Here is a 20,552-nt window from a genome sequence, read left to right on the forward strand (position 1 = left end):
ATCATACTCAGCCTTCTTAAAAAAACATAAACCTGCAAGTAAAAAGAAAATTAAAAAAAATGTCTCATTTGGCTAAATTAAGCAATGTTCACATGAGAATAGCTACGTAAAAAACCGATTTTGTCTGGTCCTTATTTACCGCTCCTCCACAGGTTCACTAAGAACCGAGACTTATATCTTCCACCAGTGTGCAGTCTATGCCGCCCAACGTTATGGTTCACCATGCGCTTGTCCAGACCTTCAAACTCGGGCATAATAGGGAGTCGACCCTTGAACTCGAGCCTCATAGATTCTCCAGCATCGAAGATCATACCCCCGGCCCAGAGACTAATCTCAAGCTCGACGACTTCGCCACGGCGTAATGCTTGCGGTGTTGTATGTGGATGGTACACGCACGCGGGTCCCATGAGTCTCTTGTATTCGTCTTGACTAATGCCTTCGAGCGACTCATTCGTGATGGCGCGATGCGATGCGCGAAGACGGCCGTTGGGTCCAATGTAGCGCCTGTACATGGTTCGTCAGTGTCAGAGGCCCCTGGAGCGCATGATCCTGACTATGAATGATGAATTGAAGCACGGTTATAACTCACCAGATGTTCTCATTCGGAATATCGTCAGCTGTTGTGCCCTTTGGGAGGTCTTCCATGGGAATATTCTGGTGCCACAGTGCTTTGCCGTTCTTATCGAGCTTGCGTAGAACGACGTAGACATCCTGCGGAGGTTCGTTCATTATTAAGCAATTTGATCATTTGATGTACGCATATATATGACCTCTCCTGAACGGGAAACTTACTATATCGTCATGATCAAGTGTTGACATGTACACTTTGGCCTTCGAGACGCCACACAGTTCGGTGTACTCCTTGAAGCTATGGAGGAACGAGCATCCATCGTCAGAAGGCGAATCCGCTTGGTACTCAACCACGCTCTCAGTTGAGGGATTTTGGTTCTCCAGAGCTCCACTCGTCGCATCGAGGAACAAGGTTTCGTATTTGAACTTGGCCGGCGGAAACTGCGAAGCCGGTTCGTTGACTATGCTTGGCCGATTGTAGCCCAGCAGTGAGTATCGGACTCTGGGCGTAGTCTCCCAGCCATTGTCTTTGCCAAGCATGTACTTGTCGAAGAATCGCTGCAGGTCGTCAATATTCTCTTGCTTGTAGATATCGTGCCATTCCTGGGTTGCAGTCCAGCGCAACCTATTCCGGCGTTTCAGTAATCAGAGTGGATATTAATACGCTTCACCCCGACGGTAGACGTACCACTTTTCAGATGATCGAGAGAGCTGAAATCCTCTGACTGATCCCTCGGTATGTAGTCCAGTCGAGAAGCTGGCAGTGGCATACATCGGAACAGTAATGTTGCGGAGCTTCGGCTTCTTGTCTTCCCAGTAGTCGTTCCAAGTACCATACTTTTCCACCATCGCGCCAACGTCCTCGCGCATCCCAGGTCCTGTGACAAATTTTACGTCAGAGCAGGCTCGCAAATAACACCCATATGAAAAGCACCCAACGCCTACCGCATGCCCATCCCATCAACACGTCCCAGAAGGCATGGTCAGGAATGCCACCACGACATATAGACTCTCTGTAGTAGTCCCCGAGGCCTTCCCAAGGTGCCATGCAAGTCAGATGAGGAGGCTGCTCAGCAGCGATAAACCATTGCGTTGTCGCAAGCCACGAGTTTCCGGCCATGGTGACCCTCTCGTTGCACCATGGTTGCTGCGCAATCCACTCAATACAGTCGTATCCGTCACGGCCTTCCTGAGTCCCGTAGACGTGAAGATCGCCGCCGGATTTGAACGCCCCTCGCGCGTCGACATTGACAACAGCGTAACCGCGGGCGACCCATTCAGCAGGGTCAGGAGCCTCCCACTTTTCCAGGCCACTCGTCGCAGAGCGAGGCACGCCGACTCTCCACGGGAACATGTCGAGCTGCAGCATACCAGTTCCGGTCTTGCCATATGGGCTCCAGGGCATGATGGCTGGGACAGGCTCGTCGTCGGATGTCAGCGGACGAAAAATGCCAGCCAAGAGCTCGACACCATCTCGGAGCGGAATGCGGACATCCTTCTCCCAGACCGTATCGACCGCAAAAGCCTTGCGACCCTCTTCTTTGGCCCATCCTTTGGAAATGATTCGTCTCTCGTAAGAGCCATAGGCAATCCAAGTATTCTTTGGCTCATGATCGAGCTTGGTAAATAAGATGGGTACAGAGAAGAGCTGTGCAGTTTGTGCCATGGTGTAAGTTGTTCGTAATTCAACATACAATAATAATGCAAAGGTCGGGATTGTGGAGAGATAGACGCAGATTTCCACGTATTATAAAGTATACTACCGAATAAGAACTCTGTAATCCCTTGATTCGTTTTGCGGTGCTCCAAAGACGGGCCCCCCACCCCCGCAATCGGAGACGCGCCGCATCCAGGTCAGAAACCGAATGAGCAAGGATGTTCTGAACTCTTTGACTTGCGATGAGATGAGCCCCTGGTGGGGGGAGAAGGAGAAAGAGCTTTGTCCCGTTGTCGTCTATGATGCGAGGTGGCTCGCATTTTAGATTGGCCAAGCAGCTCCCTTGAATCACACAACAAACTAGGAATATGTATGATTTGCGCGCTCTCCAGATATGAATATCGAGCCGGTCTTGATATTGACCTAGGAAATCCAGAATTAGCTTGCGAGGTTAAGTTGTGTTCAGTTATAACACTGGAATAGTGGAACGCCATGCGGAAGTCGTCTAAGAATGTAGCATACCGCCAGTAATAATGGATGGGGACTTCTTAACTTCCCTTTGCCTATTACACAAGTTGTAAATACCTTGCTGTGCTATTCAAACTCAAGCTCGTGTTCCTCTCCTCCTGACGCTGAAGAGCACTTTCTGCGGCTTTACAAACCACCTATTCGTTGTCTTCAATTCCCCACTAGTACACTTGAACTCATACCGTCTGACTAGCTCTGGGATCAACTTCACCATCTCCAGGTGTGATATATGCTTCCCTATGCAAGTCCTCGCGCCCGCTCCGAAAGGCAGGTAGTACTGCTCCATCGCTGCTAAAGTCTCCGAGGAGGTGTGTTGGGGATCCCACCGTTCTGGTACGAAGTCCGCGGCGTTCGTGCCAAAGACATCTGCGTTCCGGTGCGCTACCCAGGGATTGACACCGATGAGTGCCTGTAAAGAACTGTCAGTTAAGTTACATGCGGTTGTGCCACGTTGTAAGGGCATACCCCAGGTGGAAAATGGGTTCCATCCACGTCCAGACCTGACCCTACGACTTCGCGCCACATGGGCAAGCCGACGGCTGGATGGAGTCGCAGGGCTTCTTTGATGACCATCTGGAGGTATGGAAGTTGCTGGGCTTGGTCAAAAGTGATGTGTTCGTCAAGACTAGAGCAGAAGCCTTGAGAATCAAGCTCTTCATACATGCGCTCTGAGACACCGTTTGTGGTAAGGAGATGATATAGCGCACTTGTCAGAGAGATGCTTGTGGTGTCACTTCCAGCTGCGACGTTTCCTGTCAAAGTAATCGTTCGGATACGAAATTTTTCGTATTCCTCCGGGTCTTCCTTCTGCAGTCGTTGGACTTTTGCCAGGAAGGTCTCTCCGCCATGCTTTTCCTTGATGTCAATTTCATCGCTCTCAGATTGGAGCTTTCGCGCAAAACTTGCGATACCACGAACAGGGTTACCGTAGAGGATAAAAAGGATTGGCAGTAAGACAGCGTTGACGCCCGAAAGTGTGGCAAAGGCATTGGCATTTGCCAGACCTCGCATGATGCCGTCGACATCTTGCCCGCCAGATTCCAAGAAACCCACTCGTCTGCCGAACTATTATGAAAGTCAGAAAATTGATACAATTGGGCAAGCAAGCCAACACCAAGCTCACAGTAATCTCACCGATCACATCGAATGCATAGCACTGCATCCACTGCTGCAGGTCGATCGTCTCTCCGCTTTCGGAGAATTCGTCGAAACGCTTCAGAAGAAGTGCAACACAGCTGTCCACATAGGGCTCGTAGGACTTGATTGTCGACATGGAGTACATGCTGGCAACCTTGCGGCGCATGAGGCCATGCACGACGCGATCGCGCGCGCTGAAAAGATTATGATTCGGGATGCGAGGATCTCCCCATGCATCGTACCATTTGCTTTTTGGTAAAGGAGATGAGATGCCATAGATTACACGGGCCATGGCCGGGTCATCAATGCTGTACATGCGAGGCCCGATGTGAACGATTTTTCTGGCTTTGGTGGTCGTCAGCCACGACCGAGGACTGACTGGAGCCAAATGATATTCACTTACAGCCACTTCTGTGTGCTTCGATGTCGTATGCCTCATACTTGCCCTGCCATATTTCCCAGATGTACCATGCGTCAGTCCATCTGGCGAATGCAGGACCGTACGCTCCGGGGGGAGAAAGACATGAACGGATGTGGCTGAGCAGCCAGCTAATGGCAAGGAGCGCGAGAGAACCAAAGAGCCCAAGATAAGACATGGCAATTTTCGCCTGGAGATGCTTCGTTTGGAAATTCGTGGTGTAGACAAAGCTTATATCGTGTGGTTCTTGAGGAATGAGGGCGTGGGGAAACACTAGTGACGTCGCAGGCTGTGGTGGGGTGCCGAAACTCTCATGGTAAGTGGCGGTGGGGTAGTTGAGCTCTCTTGTAGGAGAGAGTATTAACGCGGGGTTGAAGTAATATTATGAGAATTCGGTAGCCTACATTAAAATAGTAGACGACGCAACTGTAGCGAAACGTGTCGATTAATAGAGCACATGGTTTGAAGGCTTAAATGTGATTCAATGTCTATGAAGGATGGGATGTCCAAGCCATCTTAAGTTGATAGATGTAGATATTGAAATAACTACTTGCTATCCTACTTCTGAGCGCTCAAATGCTCCTGGCGAGCTTTCTCCATGTGAGGATGGCCATAGAATACCTTGCCTTCGGGGCCATCCAGTGCTGCCGCCTTCTCAATCTCCTCGTAGATCTGACCGTTGAATGGCGCATGCTTAGCCGAAAGAAGCTCGAAGGTCTTTCTAGCGCGGTCTGCCTTCGATGTAGATGTCACAAGAATGCCGCCAAGCCGGTAATATGCCCAGCTGAGCAGCAGATCAGCTACGGACAGCTTCGTCTGCTTCGACTGCTCTTCCAACTTCTGGAATAATGTTGTGCTATCTTGATTAGGCAAGCGACCGTTGATGGCTGTCAAAACCCCATAGTCTGCGCGGCTGTCAGCAGATTCCCTAAAGACTTGGCTGGATGGTATACATACTCATTGTGACAACGTTGTGCTTGTCTTCGAACTCCCGGAGTTGCCGGAATTTGGGGTCAGACAGCAAGAAAGGATTAAACTCGTACTCGTTGAGCTGTGGAGGGTGCTTGAGGTCGCTGGCGTTAAAGATGTCATGGTAATCAGGCAATGTCCTACAAGTCGCGCTCGTGAGCCTTGATCTGCTTACACCACATTATTGCGTTATTGATAACATACCAATTTGACACACCAATAATGCGAGCAAGTCCCTGATCCTTGAGGTCTTCCAGCACACGCCATGCCTCGCGATTTGTCATGTTCCCAGCGTGACCGCGGGGCGGGAAGTGCAACTGCAGAATGTCGACATAACCTTCTAATATCCCAAACCGCTCAACCTCCTGCTTTACGGCTTGGATCATGTGATCGCGCCCTCGACATCCTAACGATGCGTAGGTGTTGATCTTTAGGGACAGGAAGATCTCGGAGCGTTTGAGATTGCTGCGGCGGAGGACTTTGGCAAAACTGTCATTGTTGGTGTAGATATCACCAGTATTGAAGTGGCGGAAGCCAGCGTCAATGGCTTGTTGAATTTCGACGCTGCTGTCTGTGGGAAGTGGGTGGGTGTGGCCGGGTGCCCATCTCATGAGGGTTCCCACTCCGAAGCATAGGCGGGGTATGGCTATTCCTGAAATGTTGATCGTTGACATGGCTGTTGTGTGTCTCAGGACGTCAGATGCGTTGAATGTTGGCAGCACACAACAAGCCCTCGTACGGTCGGTGGGTGCTTTTACGGTGAGGAGAAGAACATGACGCCGTCGTCCAAGGTTCCGTGCTTCATACGGACGCCTCCGCATTGTGGGGTATTCCGATGTGGCACGGTGTTGCGCCGTCCCCTCAAAGCAATTCAACAAGGCCACAATGCAGGCCTCTTAGCACAGGCGATGATTACTTTAGCCAGACCTCATGGCTTCCGAGATGGGAAGTTTCTCTTCATTCCAAATACCGCAGTTGGTTGTCACGCATATAACCTTTTCATTCACTTTAACCATATAAGTCACCATGGCCTCGTCCAAGTTTCTCCCTCACGAAGGGGATCATCGCAAAACTCGAGTCGCCGTCATTGGCGCAGGCATATCTGGACTTGCCGTCGCCAACGGCTTGCTGAAAGACCCAGCTGGAAGATTCGATGTCCAGGTCTTCGAACGCGATACGATTGCTTTCAACTCAGAGCGTGGCGGGTATCAGCTCCGTATCAGTGCCAATGGCTTGAACGCTCTGAAGACAGTCTCCGACCTTGAACTTTGGTCCTTGATCCGCGAAGTTTGGGCTGGTGATCAGGCAGAAGCGCCCACGATTGTTGACCCCAAGACTTTCGCCGCTCGCCTACGCTTAGGCGATCTCAAGTTGTATCCCAAGAGTCAGGCCATACCCAGAACGGGACTTCGTGGTGCTCTCCTACAGCCGTTGCTCGTTCAAGGGCGGGTTCACTTCAGCCATACCTTTACGCGCTTTGAGCTCATGCCAGGCGAGCAATGTGGCGTCCTGCTGCACTTCGATGGCCAAGCTTCACAGGAGGCCGACATTCTTATCGCATCAGACGGCAGCGGCAGCCAGGTCAACCGACAGGTTGGCCTAAATAACAAAATTAAGCTGGAGGCCATGACCTTGATTCAGTCTCGCGGCACCGTTTCACGATCCGTACTGGATGAGCTACCCGAGTCGCTCGTCCAATCTGGCTCGGTAATGTTCTTGGGCGGCAAAGACGTTGCTGGATTTTCATCTGTCTACGACGCCAAGAAGGACCTCAATACCGGTGATACAGAGTCATACACGTTGTTCTGGTCGGTCGGTATACCCAGAGCTCGGGGAGATGAGCTGATAGCGAAGGCCGGTTCGAACCCTCAGAAGATCGTTCCTCTCCTTATAGATTACTTCCGAAATGATCTCGGCTACGGAAAACCTTTAGAAGTTATCATGCGATCGGCGACTGAGGCTGTCCGGACAGGTCTTGTGACCAGCTCCTTCAAACCGAAGACAGATTGGCGGAAAGGTGTCGACAAGAATTCGCGGGTGATCCTCCTCGGCGACGCCGTGCATCCAATGACGCCCGGCCGAGGTATGGGTGCAAACCAGGCACTGACTGACGCTGGAAATCTTGTCGAGCTTTTTCACCAAGCAACATTCAAGAAGGACGTGCCGTTTGATGGAGAGCTTGTCGCTCTGGTGCGCACATTCGACGCGGAGATGTACCCACGGGCATTCAAAATGGTGAAGGCCAGTGAGACTGTAACCTCGCTGGACTTGACGACGGTATCGGGCAAGATGATCATAAGTTTCATTGGGATGGCTTTGACCGCGATGGGTTGGTTTGTTTCGGCCTTGGAGACTGTTGGCTTGAAAGCCGAAGTCAAGGTAGACTATGTATCGCATGAGAAGTAGTGCACGTAAGAGATCTGTACCTAGCAATTCAGTCGAGGTGTACATAAACGTGAAGGATTTCATGAGTGTAGAATGACGAGGGATTTGCTTTACCGACCCCCTTTTGTGACGGATATCCTAGAACGAACAACCGCTGCATTTGTTGTTGCACATTTTCCGCAACAAAACATTCTCCGCAGCAAACGGGGGACCCCGCCGCTTCATCACCAGAAGCAATGACAAAGTGCTTTCGTAATCCACTTGCAGCGTCGTAGTGTGTATTAAGGCGAGTTCTCTCGTGCGGGGTGTGCCACGGAACACCTGCTCTACTCGTTGTAACTTTGCTTTCTTCGTACATCTGATATATCGTTAGCAAGCTCTCGCTACATGTTTCAGCTAATTAACCAGTGAGATTTGCAATGATGGCCAGTGAAGGAGATAATACAGTCGTTCCTGTTGTCATCATTGGTGGCGGCCCAGTTGGCCTGACATGTTCCATACTGCTGTCTTTGCGAGGCATCTCAAACATGCTTTTCGAACGCCATCCGTCAACTTCAATCCATCCAAAAGCGTGCGGCATCAACCAGCGTACGACCGAGATTCTTCGTGTCATGGGAGTAGAAGAGAATGTCTACGCCATTGCAGCACCGGCCGAGATAGCCGGACGAACCGCCTGGTATACGTCGCTTGGAGAAGAGGGGAAAGAAGTGTTCTCCAGAGATGCGTGGGGAGGCGGCCAGTACGCAGCGGAGTACGCCCAGCACAGCCCGTCGAGATACTGCATTCTGCCGCAGATAAAACTGGAACCGATCTTGAAACGACGCGCCGTGGAGCTGAATCCTCATCAAATCTTCTACGGGAATGAGGTGTTGACGACAGAGGACCATGGCGAATTTGCGGAAGTTACTGTAAGGAACCTCCGCACGGGTGACGTTTCCCGACACAGAGGGACGTACGTGATCGTTGCGGATGGCGGTCGTCAGTTCACAACACAACTGGGAGTCGAGTGGAGCGGCGAGGGCGACCTCTTGACCATGATAAGCGCACATATCCGCTCTCCGATCAGAGATCTGCATCCCGATAATCGCAACTTCATAACGTGGTTCACGAACCCAGCAATGGGGGGCAGCACGCTCACCGGCTACCTTTATCAGCTGGGACCCTGGCCGGAAGCGATGACCAGTCCAGAAATAGAGGAATGGATGTTTGTCTGCGCGCAGGCAGCAGACGACCCGACCAAGTTTGATGCTGAGACGGCTCTGGCTCGAGCGAGGAAGACCATCGGCATACCGGACCTTGACATGAAGCTGATCTCCTTGAGTGAGTGGACGGTGAATGCTCTTTACGCATCGCAATGGCGTGTTGGACGCCATTTCCTGGTGGGCGACAGCGCTCACCGCATTCCACCATGGGGCGGTAAGTAAACTACATGCCTTCAGTTTGACGTGATATTTCAACAATGCTGATTTTAAAAAAGCCTTGGGAATGAATTCTGGCATACAAGACGCAAATAATCTCGCGTGGAAACTGTCCATGGCCCTCAAGGATCCAGGCAGGCATTATGACAGTCTCCTGGACACTTACTACGAGGAGCGCGCAGAGGTCGGAAAACGAGTCGGACAGACCAGCCTCAACAACATGCGCTCTCACTCAGGCCAGATTGATCGTGTTATGGGGATTAGCGCGTCGCAGAGTCAAGCCGAGAACCTCGCAGCAGGTGCGGCATTCTTCGACAAAGGGCACCCCGAATACGCAGAGAAGCAGCGACTTATCCAGTTGGCATCACAAGCGCTCGATACCGAGTTCAAAGCACCAGGGTACGAAGTAGGCTGGTTCTATCCAAGTGCAGATATCAACTCTGAAGGTGGAGCGACGCATGGGGGACAACAGCTGGCAGACGGCACACTAGTACATCACACGTACTACATGTCGACGATTCCAGGGCATCATCTTCCCCATGCGTGGGTGACGCGCGACGATAGGACAGTGGCATTGCGTGATCTTTTGGACTTGGACGCACTGACCCTATTTGTAGAGAATACACTGGAGGAGAGGATCGACGAACACAGGGTGAAAGTGGTGGTTGTTGGAAGAGATGGATGGCAAGACCAGACCGGGCAATGGGAGAAGTACCGCGGTGTAGACTGGTCTGGCGGCGTGCTTGTCAGGCCCGACGGGATTGTCGCTTGGCGAGGATCATTGACACAAGCCAGAGATGAAGGCTGGACACGGCTTGTCGACAGAATTTTGAAAGTCGTTAAGTAGTTATAGAGTCCGCGTTGGACGGAATAGTTTCAGCAAAGCCGGCAGTGTGGGACAAGTTCGTCTTGCGGTGCGGAGTTGCGGGGGTCCCCGGGCTTGGTCACCGGAGGATCTCCGACTCCAAACTGGCTATATTTAGGTGGATGTATCAGATTCAATCCAGACGAAGTCATGTCAATCTGAACTGTAACTTGCTTCGTTCTCTACTTCGCAGTGCTGACCGACAACCACTTCACAGCATGGATGCAACAATCGAGTGGTTCGGTAAGTTGCCACCATCTTCAGTGTCTCTTGACTGCCCAGCTGAGGCTCATGAGGCTCATTAATCATGCAGGTGCTACCACGTTTCGCGTAAAAGCCAACGGCCTCGTCATCTTTTTGGACACATGGCTTGAGCGACCAGATGTCCTGCCGAAAGTGTTGGCTATCGACGATGTGACTGAAGCGGATTACATTTTCATCTCCCACGCACATTTTGACCAGTGAGTGTCACACCAGCAATGTAATCATGCCAATTCGTACACACAGAACCGGCTCACTAGGTGTCTCTCAGTCTTCCCGGAGCCGACAAGATCGCAATCAAAACCGGAGCGCATGTTATTGCTAACGGCGAAGCTATCAACGTCCTTCGGCTAGCTGGAGTGCCCGAAGACCAGTTGATCCCGGTATCTGGCGGCGAGCGCATCCCTCTTTTTACTCTCGAGCGTCGTCAAGCAGCAGCTCGTGGTGAAATTGACATCGCTCCTGGGCCGCCAGGCGCCCCTGAGGCTCCAGATGCTAAATTGGCCGCGGCTTCCGTCCATGTCTGGCCTTCATTGCACTGTCTGATGCCTGGTGGGTCGCATGCTGATGTGCCCGCGATCATGGATACAGGCAAAGAGTATATTGGAGGAGCAAGCCAGTACGCTTGCACACTGGACATCACATTCGGTATGAAATACGGCCTCCTAAAGATCGGCGACCACATGCCTCGCGACGCTATGGACTCGGGCATGCGCTCTTTCGTCGACTACGTCAACGGTCCGGCGAGGGACTGCATGTCTCACTTTGACGGAGGGCAGCTAATGCACAACTTCCTGTTTGGAGAGGGCAAGACACTGCTGTGGAACGGGCACCTGGGCGGGTACGATGGAATATTGAAGACGGTGCAGCCACAGCCAGACGTGCTCATTCAGGCGATTGCTGGGCGGGCGAACCTGAACGGGCGACCGTTTGATGGATCGGCGGCGCAGTTCGCGGTGCAAGTGTCGAAACTTCTGGGAGAGCCCAAGAAGGTGATTTGGTGCTTGCATGATGAGGCGCCGATCAAGCCGTGGACGGTGGATGTAAGTCCAGCTACGCAAGCGGTTGAGAAGGAGACGAGTTCTAAGGTGACCTCATTGCAACTGGGCAAATCGGATGTACTATTCTGAATATCGCAAAATCATTGTAATACAAAGGATTCAGATTACGGCTTGGAGCAATACGATGTCTTTCATAAAGTATCAGCTATAATGACTTCTTGACATGCATGAGGCAACTTGATCTCTAGATTTTAATGTGAACGCACTTGTTTGAGAGGGTGAAATTCGTCTCGTCTACTCAACATTCGCGAGTTGCGGTGGCGGTCGGTAGAGTGAAAGACGGGAGTTACTCCTCGGCATCCCTCCACTCCCGCGGCCCCGCCGCAATCTCCATATATTTCGGGTTACCCCACCCCCGCCGCCGCCCCGAGATTTCGGAAACCCCAACATTTCCCCTGTTGCTCCCCAGACATACCGCAATTCCACACTTCACTATATCGTTCAACATGCGATCGCGTGCCTCCGCTGTTGCCAACCGAGGCGATAATACTGATAACGATGGTGCTGCCGACGGCATCAGTGACGACAATGGCCCCCCATCCTTCCCCTCCTCCTCCACCGCCTCCGCATCACTGCCGTGCCCCGAATGCGGGAAAACCTTCCGTCGGCGTGAGCATCTCAGTCGCCATCTGGACCGCCATTCCGGCCGTCGTTCTCACACATGCAGTATTTGCAAGAGAGCCTTCTCTCGGAGGTGTGTATTCTCCGTGCCTATGCTCAATATGTTGTATGTTTCGTGCGTCTGTGACTGACTTTCAGCGGGAAAAGGGACACCTTGAAACGGCATGTTCGCACACATGGCACTGCAGTCCTCGCTGAATGGACGCAAAACAATGATGATAATTCCTCACGAGACCAACGTCGTGCGTGCGAAGCCTGCGCCAAAGCTAAACAACGCTGCGATGGTCGCAGGCCGGCACCTTGTACCAATTGTACAAACAAAGGTCGTCGCTGCTTGTACCAACTAACTTCTGGTGACGACGAGACTATCCTCGTTGCGCAACCTGCAGCCGATGGCGACGTATCCGCTGCCCTTTCTCCACCTCGCCAGCACTTGCAGCCTATCACTTCGCAATCTTGTGTCTCAGACCAGCTTTCGCTCGAGCCAGACCTCCTTTGGGATGCCCTCTTGACCCCTGCCCAATTCCTGTTTCCTTTCTCGCCGGTGCCTTCTTTTGGACCAGGGACATCAACAGACTTCTGCTTCGGAGACACCGCTTTGGCTGCCATCGGTGAATCTGCGGATGACCAGAGCGTGCAGAACAGCTTCGGTGCCAATGCAACACCAAGAGTAGGCGTAGAGGCCATTGAGGTCTTCAATGTACCAGACAGTCTGACAGCAGAAGAAGAAGACACCTTGGTCGCCGAGCACATTCCTCATATACCTCCTATGACAGCAGAAACGCGAGCATACATGATCCAAGCCATCAAAGCCCGACTGCCACAGCAGGAAGCCCCAGGGCTTGACGCCAACTTCCCATCCTTGCGACACCTTGATACATACATGCAGTTGTATTTTGAGCACTTTCATCCACGTATGCCTTTGCTACACAAGTCGACATTTCAGGCGTCGCCCGAGACGTGGCAACTGGTGCTCAGTGTGGTGTGTCTCGGGAGTCGTTACTCCTTGGCGCACCACCATCACGATCATGTTCTACTACTGCAGCGAGTTGCCCAGCATATGCTGAAAAGAGACGTAAGGCCCATCATCAAACTATTCGTCATGATATCGTGCTGACAAGATCTTCAACATCATGCAGATTCGAGAGCTATCGAGCAATGATGTTTTGACATGTGCCCAATCCCTATTGTTGTTTCATCAAAGCCAGTGGCTCTCGGGCGAGTGGAACATTGTCATGGAGGTGCAATTCCACCGGAACATCCTCATCACCCTGTGTCGCCAACTTCTGTCTCGAGAGGGCACTTTGATGCACACGCATACATCCGCTGAAGACGCGAACCACGCCTGGTCCCAGTGGATACAAGCCGAAGCCAAACGCCGGATCATCCACTTCACTTGGAGTAAGTGATCTTCATTAAGCCCACCCTCGGCTACTAAACTTACACAAAAAGGGTGGGAGTGTCTCCAGGCGACATTCTTCATGCTGCCTCCTCTGCTCTCAATTGCTGAACTGCAAATTCCGGTGCCCACAGCTGATGCGCACTGGTCATCGAGTTACGAGCAGTGGCACCTTCACCCGCCACCGCAGCCGTCATCAACTCTTTGTGCTCTAATTGCACGCGTTGGTTTCGGCGATGTAGTGCCGGCAAGTCTAGAGCAACCGGCTAAGTCTACAATACTGCTCTCGGCCATCGTGCAGCAAGCTGCCGAAAGCGATTTGCTACGAGCTATGGGACTCGGCTCTGCCGGCAGTACTACTAGTCAACCCGGTCTAGCTCTAGGGATGGGAACAATGCTCTCCCAGAAAGCTTTCGATGCGTTGTCCCAAGTAGGATGCTCTCAGGTATTGCGTGAAACGGACGCCGGCACCAACTCGAACGACTTCGCCTTGCTGTCTCGAGTTCTTTCCATCTGCTCGTTTACACCGTTGCGGCTACTCAACTCCTACAGCAAATGGCAGACGACAGATGCAGGCCACAGCAACGCCCGGTCCGAACTGTTGGACATCGTACCGCAGAACGTCGGCAGAGCAAGGCACTGCTTGTACTACGCGGCTCAGGTTCTTCAATACTTTCGCACCACGAGAGTCGCAACGATACTCGACATCCTAAGCGTTTTAATCTGCGTGCTCTACATGGTTGTGTATGCAGATATTTTTGAGCAACAAGATCCCAATTCCGCCGGAACCGGGGCCAGCGCCAGAACGTCTAGCACGGAGATCATCCGACTCGACCAAGTCATTGATGCAAATCTTTTGAACGGCTGGTTGGAGGTCAGAAACCATAGAAGACCTCACATTACTGGGGTCGGTCTGTTGCATAACGGCCGCAGCGTGCCTCGTTTGTATAAAGACGCGTCACGGATTATGGCAAGTGGGTCCTCGGTCTCGAGGATGGCTAAGGAGATGTCGATTATTCTCGAGACGCAAGGTAAAGGTCATCCTCCAGACCTTATACATCACCGACATGACGTACAGAGAGCGGTGTGAGGCTGAGTTGAGTCACAACGAAAACCACGACGGTGCAGAATGAGGCAAGGCACGACGATGTAAATCGTATCTTGATACTAAGCATATCTGAAAGTTTCCTAGTATCTCCTCTACAATTTTACTGGGCCGGAACCCTCGATGTAGCTTTTGAAGTACCTGCTCGCATTGCTTCACATCGTATCGGAACTTCTGTGATGCCACTAGCTGACGCCTCTGGCTTATGTTCTCTCCGTTCAGGAGGTCTTTGACTTGTGAGATGTTCCGACTCAATGCGACGGTTTCTACCTTCAGCTTCTGTATGTCGTCTTTCGCGTTGCGGGCCTTGTTGATGTAATCGCCGCACAGAACCCCTAGCTTGAACGACAAGTCGACAACGGCTATGACATTGGCGACGACGCCTAAAGCTTCCATGATGACCGGTGCCGGTCGCCTCAGAATCAGGCTGGCAGCACAACCGGTCTCGATGCAGTGCGAGAGAAGATAACAAGTGGCGAAAGATGTTCTTGAATCGACAACAGATTCACTTCGGCCCAACACTTCGCTTGTGATACTGGGAAGATTGTCAGATCATGAAATGCCAAGGTCAGGGAGGAAGGGAAAGGAGGGGAGAGGAGGGGCAAAACGGGGCATAGCCAATGAATATAGGTGTCTGCGCAGTGATCCTCTTAGACAGGCCTGCTCACCGCAGAAAGGTGAAGATAACTATTGATCTCCATCCATGTCAGACTGCTCTCACAGGCTGGCCAATCGAAGAGGGGCCATCTCACACGCACATGGTACACTGTATATGACAGAGATTGAGGTTTTCGTTGAATTAAGCCTACATACAGGTCATACCGGGCTGAAACTTGTTCCTGTTCCCTCCGAGATCAACGATATGATCGTAGCCACCAACGAAATATGCGCTATGTCGCCAAAAGCATATGGCAACACCAGATAATATCGCATGCCAGGATAAAACATAATCCACCGCTCAAGGAGCAGGTTGATAAGCTGTCAGGTTTCTTCGGTCGTTCCAAGACTAGCCCATCTAATTAGCTGCCGGTGCTGCAGGGTGTTGTTCTGAGAGCATCGACGAAATCCGTATTGGGAACAACGGCTGTCGGAACCGCCAAAAGCGCTCAGAATGATGTCTCCGTGAGTAGTACATGACGTTCTTGTGTTCGCATCGTCTTCTCGGAATTTTCCCGCTCGCCCTCCTCTGGGTCCTTCATGTCCTTCCGGTCCTTCGGGTCTACCACGCGCGTCAAATACGTGAGTTCGAAGGAGAGCAGAGCGCGAGCAACAATCGCGCTGCAAACATATCTGAACAGACAGTTGCGGGCATCCGCCTGGTTGGTAAGCAGCGACCCAGATAACATGATTGTTCCCATGAGGACCTGCAACGTCGGTGCAATTGACAGAGTCCACGTTGCTAGCACCGACAAAAGTGTTATCCAGTGATTCCAACGTTTCTCGGACCACTTCCGCGTCTTTAGTGTCAACAGGTTTTTCTTTTTCTTTTCTTTGGGGCTGCCGTTCATGTTGTTGGTGTCGTTGTCCTTGTTGTTGTAAGCTGCTGGTCTGAACTCGTGATAACTCCACCGTTGAAACCAGTGCATCTTCGCCGTCTCGGTGTCGAATACCCCATTGGACTCGCCCAAACGGAATCGTAGAAATATTCCAAGTATCCCAATGAGGTGGATGAGAAACGAGCAGTAGGTCCACCACACTGGGTCGTTGACGTTGTTCGCCGACATGAAGAACGCCCAGTGGCCGAGCTGATATGCAAGTAACGCCACATTTGCAGCTGCACCCAGCGCCAAAGCATACTCAACTAACAACACCATGGGTTCAAACCACAAAAGAGATTCCGTGAAAATTTTCGTCGGAATTGCAGGGTCTGTTGAGTCTGTGTAGATGGCGTTATCGTCCGGGTTGCGCGGCCAGGGTGACGAGATGGCCAGCAGTAAAGCAAGAAGAGGCCGACGCGTGAACAAAAGACTCGTCTCGGAGGTGCTTGGCCCAATGGTCTGGAGAACCATTGGAGCGAGACCCAGTGTGAGTGCAGCGGCTGCAGCTTCTGCCTTTCGCGTCTCCGAGAATGGATCATCGAACAAACAGTCGATCACCTTCCATTTCCCTTCACCCATAGGATCTTTGTTGTATTCGGCCAGTTGATCGGAGCAACTTTCGTTTAAATACCCTTTTATGAGACCATCCCATCCTGGAAAGAACTGTTGGAATAATGGACCCTCGGCAAGAGTTGAGGGCACGTTTGTGACGATGATGAAGGCAAATAACCAATGCCAGCGGCTGAGGGTAGGGCCACACATGTTGGAAAGGGAGCGCGCCGGCACCGGTGAAAGAAAAGGCTGCCATAAACGCAGTGAAAAAGCCTCAAATCTTGTTGGTGGGGGGGGGACAAGCTTCTTATACTGGAAAGACGCAGCCTGATCTGTATTGAAACAGCGCAGCCTGATTGACTATCACAACCCCTGCGCGTATCTGCCCTTCAAAACGGGGCCTTCGCTGCGTGGGGATGTAGTATCTCCTTATTGGTGCAATCATTCGCATCTCACTAACCGGTATGCATCTCTCGATATGGTCCTTTGCAATCTCGACAAGACGTTACCACGAGAACGTTGAGAACGAATCAGGTTTTGGTGAAGCTACGCCTGATCTCGGGTTACATCTAGCACACGCCTTATGTGCAATAGACTCATGTGGAGTCCCGGCGGTTACGGTACCCCATGCACTGTCTTTTGAAAGCAAAGCCCGCTGTTCGGAAACCGCGGACTTGATGTGCTCGGCCTACGCCATCACGACAGCAGCCAAGGAGAGGAGACCACCCATAACCCCTGAACGAGAACTTCCTGAGCTTCAGCCGCAATCCATAAATATCCGGCGACCAGATGACGAGCAGTCACAGGGCCAGAGCCTGCAGTAAACGGGCGCCTTCGAGGATGTGTTGTAAGGAGCTTGGCATCTGGGACGGTGACGCGAGGGAGCAGTGCAAGCTGGTCAAACAGCTGTCAACCCTCTCAACATGGTTGAAGTACAACTCATATAGCCACACGCCGACCATCGTTGCGCTGACAGCATGCACAAATCAGAAGGACGTTCTATCCGGCAAGCCGCCAAGCCCCTTATCCTCAATGGACACACCATCAACGGGCCCATCACACTCAGCGACTCTGCACCGCGAATCAGGGCCATGCTTTTGTCATATCAGATACCCCTCTTGTCGCCAGCCTTGTCGTATGCTCTCCTCAGGGTGAGAGTGGCTTCGACTTCCCGGCGTCTGGCCGGTAGTGTCAATGTCCAAAGACACTGCCTGCTATTTGGAGGGTACGATCTTGGTCAGGCATTTCTGCTTGAAGCGACAACGATATGGGCTGGGCGATGCCGCTCTCATGAGAGGCCTTATCCGAGCTATCGTCGCGCCCAATCTTCTCAGACTACTCCTTCTCCCTGGCTTCTTCGCTGGCCTCTTGGAGGCGAGCCAACCAACAGGCGCTACAAGGGGTATGGCCTCAGCCGTAGCCTTACCCTTGGATCAACAGGCAGAAGCTGAAAAAAAAAGGAGGTTGGAAGAGGGAGCGGAGAACCGGGTTGCATGGCGCCTTTGGGGCATACAAATATATCTGCCTGTCCATCTTCCTCGGCTAATGTCATATGCCACCATCTGGTATTCTCACCCAACCCGACACCGCCCCTTCATCGCTGCAGCCGAGTCCATGTCGTTCCGCGCCATCTCCTTAGATCTGCTTCGTCTCTCTCGCGTGTACACCCTTGTTCTAACTTGGCGATTGCTAGCCGTGGGCTGATGAATACGAGTTCAACACATATAGCCATCGACATCTACACCCGTGGCCCTATGTTCATCAGCTTCGTTCAACCTGGAGACCATGAACCATGCTGACGCGCATCTTCTCCCTCGCCGAAACCAATTTCGGCACGCTCATGACGGTAGGAGTCTGTATTAGAGCATAGACGCCGCTTCTAGAAGAGGACGTCATCCAGGCTGGCTTCTATGCACACCGTCCAACATTGACCCAATCCCTTGAGTCTTGTGAATCCATTTGGACGCTTCGAACTGGCTGTGACATATGACGCCGGGATAACACCCAACGAAGCCATGCTCCCCCGCGCCAGCGGGTAGGTCCTCAAGCAACAACGCCAACGAGATTGAGCTTCGGGATCGCTGGTGATTGCCAACTGAACAAAGATTCCCGAGACGTCAGTGTTTCAACCACACGAAAGTCGCCGCCCAGTACAAGGAATCCTACGACTGAGATCTGCGCGGCAGAAAACGGCTCCGCTGCCGTCTCGGGTGTACCTCGAAAGGTTCGAGCCCTGCACAGGAGTTGAGCTTCCACTCTCAGGCCCCTGAATCGACCCCTTAGCTACAGAAGAGAGACGGAGTCTGGCGACTGCACCAGGCAAGGCTATGATCCTTGCTTCCAGGCCGAGAAGCCCAAGTATTTCAGCACTCGCAACATTATCGAGAAGGGTTGCTTCGTCTGTCACCGTTTGCAGCAAGGGAGCTCAGAAGTGCAGAGCCATGTCCTTGGGACTGGTCAGACGGCACCACTCGGTGTACTTCGACGATCTGGGCAACTTCGTCAAGTGCAACGAAGGCAGTGACGTCCCTAGCTAGGCTCGCTTGTGAGAGTTTTGTCTGGCCAGAATGGCTGCTTAGAAGGCCACTCCTAGCTGCGAGGGTCCTTTCTGTGATGGCTTCCTAGGAGTCTGAGTCGGCTCAGGGCGGGCATAAATTCGTGCACTTGATCGGCACTGAGCAGATCACAAACGCTCCAAAAAGTCCTTCGGCCGTCACTTGAGAACGGTCGTGGGTTGCCGTTGACAGACCTTTTGCGCAAGTATGACAATCCCAGATGTTAACCCTCCGGCGAGGACAGAGTTGATTTCACGGACCCGGCGACTCATCAGACTTGCAACTCGCTTTCGTCTTTGTGAACCCGGCTCTATTCGATGACCACTGATAACTCTCGGTCCCAGGTTGCCTCTGCCCCTACATGTGGTTATCCTAGATAAACTGGCAGCGTCTTGTTTTTTGCGCAGATACTTCTGATGATCCAAATTGGACAGGGGTAACAGAGACGACAACGAGGACGACAAAAGGGATGGCAAGTCACACTGCACTTCAAAAGAGTTCAATACGGTTGTCCATGTGTTCGTTCGATGAGATCGGCGATACGTCCGCCGGATCGAGCAACATCGTCTTGCGCAGCATGTGTCAACATCGTGGCCATCAAACTATTGATGGCCTCATTCGTAGCCGAAACCAGACTGAAAAGAATAATCCCGCGGTTTGTGCGTTGTCCAGAATGGTGAAGTCATGGTTGGGAAATCGTCTCTGCGTAATCACGATTCGGCATGCTTGACGGTGAGACTAACGCCGACTAGCGCAGCCACGAAGCATGGGTATTTGGGGCCGATGCATTTCTGAAGATGTCGAACGCAAATGTTGAGACGTGCTTGATTCCGTCATCGGCATCGCTTTTGAGGAATGGACATGATCTGACTCGCCCTGTTCCTGGGTAAAATGCATCCATTGTGCACCTCTCAAACACAGCCGCCACTACCATTCGTGGAACGGTGGCGGCAGTTCTAGGGCAAGCCGCGTCGAGACCAGGGAAAGAGCCAAAAGACTTCCAGACCTCGTGGTTAAAGGTCGCTCAGCCAATGGCGAGACGCAACGAGGGAAACGGAGCTTTTCAAGGTAGGATTCGGGGCGACGGTGCAGACGAGTGGTCGGGAGATGGACACGAAGATCTGCGGTGAGGAGTTGGATGGAGCCAAGATCCAAGAGACCGTCTTTGGCAGCGGCGATGGATAGGCTATCCCGGCTTGGTATTGCTGGACAGAGAAAACGGTCAGATTGGGCGGTGGACGTTTGTTGGCAAGCTTCCGGGTGGTTGGGAATGGGCCTTGGGTGGAACGACAATGCTGGTTTCCCGCCGAGGTGGGGTGAGGGGTGCGAGGGGTTTTGTGTCTTGGATTGGAACGGCGGACAAGAGTCAAGCCCGACGTTGCCGGACTTGCAGAAGGATTGGGGGCCGAGTGCGTTTGGTTGGCACTTGAGCAACACCAGAGCCGCGGTGAGCTTGGAGTAGCGCGCGTAACACTAACTGTGAGACAAGAGCATCCGTTGATGGACCATGGAC

The 20,552-nt window shown here is 52.3% G+C and overlaps 6 protein-coding genes across 6 annotated transcripts; 3 read left to right on the forward strand and 3 right to left on the reverse strand.

The window, feature by feature from the left end:
• Positions 1-131: 131 nt before the first annotated feature.
• GCG54_00012501 (uncharacterized protein) lies at positions 132-2,236 on the reverse strand (the record flags this gene model as incomplete). Its single annotated transcript, XM_045412377.1, has 5 exons — positions 132-504; positions 590-711; positions 793-1,195; positions 1,259-1,448; positions 1,516-2,236. The coding sequence occupies 5 exons, from the start codon at positions 2,234-2,236 to the stop codon at positions 132-134; spliced, it is 1,809 nt and encodes a 602-aa protein (XP_045261412.1).
• A 595-nt stretch (positions 2,237-2,831) lies between these two features.
• GCG54_00012502 (Pisatin demethylase) lies at positions 2,832-5,953 on the reverse strand (the record flags this gene model as incomplete). The annotated part of the gene is made up of 7 exons (XM_045412378.1): positions 2,832-3,164; positions 3,221-3,820; positions 3,879-4,237; positions 4,296-4,654; positions 4,873-5,215; positions 5,268-5,419; positions 5,484-5,953. 7 exons carry the CDS (start codon positions 5,951-5,953, stop codon positions 2,832-2,834), a joined length of 2,616 nt encoding a protein of 871 aa, XP_045261413.1.
• A 352-nt stretch (positions 5,954-6,305) lies between these two features.
• GCG54_00012503 (6-hydroxynicotinate 3-monooxygenase) lies at positions 6,306-7,685 on the forward strand (the record flags this gene model as incomplete). The annotated part of the gene is made up of 1 exon (XM_045412379.1): positions 6,306-7,685. The coding sequence occupies one exon, from the start codon at positions 6,306-6,308 to the stop codon at positions 7,683-7,685; it is 1,380 nt and encodes a 459-aa protein (XP_045261414.1).
• Positions 7,686-8,191: 506 nt separating this feature from the next.
• GCG54_00012504 (putative polyketide hydroxylase) lies at positions 8,192-11,338 on the forward strand (the record flags this gene model as incomplete). The annotated part of the gene is made up of 5 exons (XM_045412380.1): positions 8,192-9,080; positions 9,142-9,925; positions 10,165-10,190; positions 10,261-10,408; positions 10,480-11,338. The coding sequence occupies 5 exons, from the start codon at positions 8,192-8,194 to the stop codon at positions 11,336-11,338; spliced, it is 2,706 nt and encodes a 901-aa protein (XP_045261415.1).
• A 377-nt stretch (positions 11,339-11,715) lies between these two features.
• GCG54_00012505 (uncharacterized protein) lies at positions 11,716-14,379 on the forward strand (the record flags this gene model as incomplete). Its single annotated transcript, XM_045412381.1, has 4 exons — positions 11,716-11,963; positions 12,029-12,965; positions 13,030-13,291; positions 13,343-14,379. The coding sequence occupies 4 exons, from the start codon at positions 11,716-11,718 to the stop codon at positions 14,377-14,379; spliced, it is 2,484 nt and encodes an 827-aa protein (XP_045261416.1).
• Positions 14,380-15,500: 1,121 nt separating this feature from the next.
• GCG54_00012506 (uncharacterized protein) lies at positions 15,501-16,694 on the reverse strand (the record flags this gene model as incomplete). The annotated part of the gene is made up of 1 exon (XM_045412382.1): positions 15,501-16,694. One exon carries the CDS (start codon positions 16,692-16,694, stop codon positions 15,501-15,503), a length of 1,194 nt encoding a protein of 397 aa, XP_045261417.1.
• Between the last annotated feature and the right edge of the window lie 3,858 nt (positions 16,695-20,552).

The sequence above is a fragment of the Colletotrichum gloeosporioides genome, assembly GCF_011800055.1.
Source record: "Colletotrichum gloeosporioides strain Lc1 chromosome Unknown consensus_65, whole genome shotgun sequence".
NCBI lineage: Eukaryota > Fungi > Ascomycota > Sordariomycetes > Glomerellales > Glomerellaceae > Colletotrichum > Colletotrichum gloeosporioides.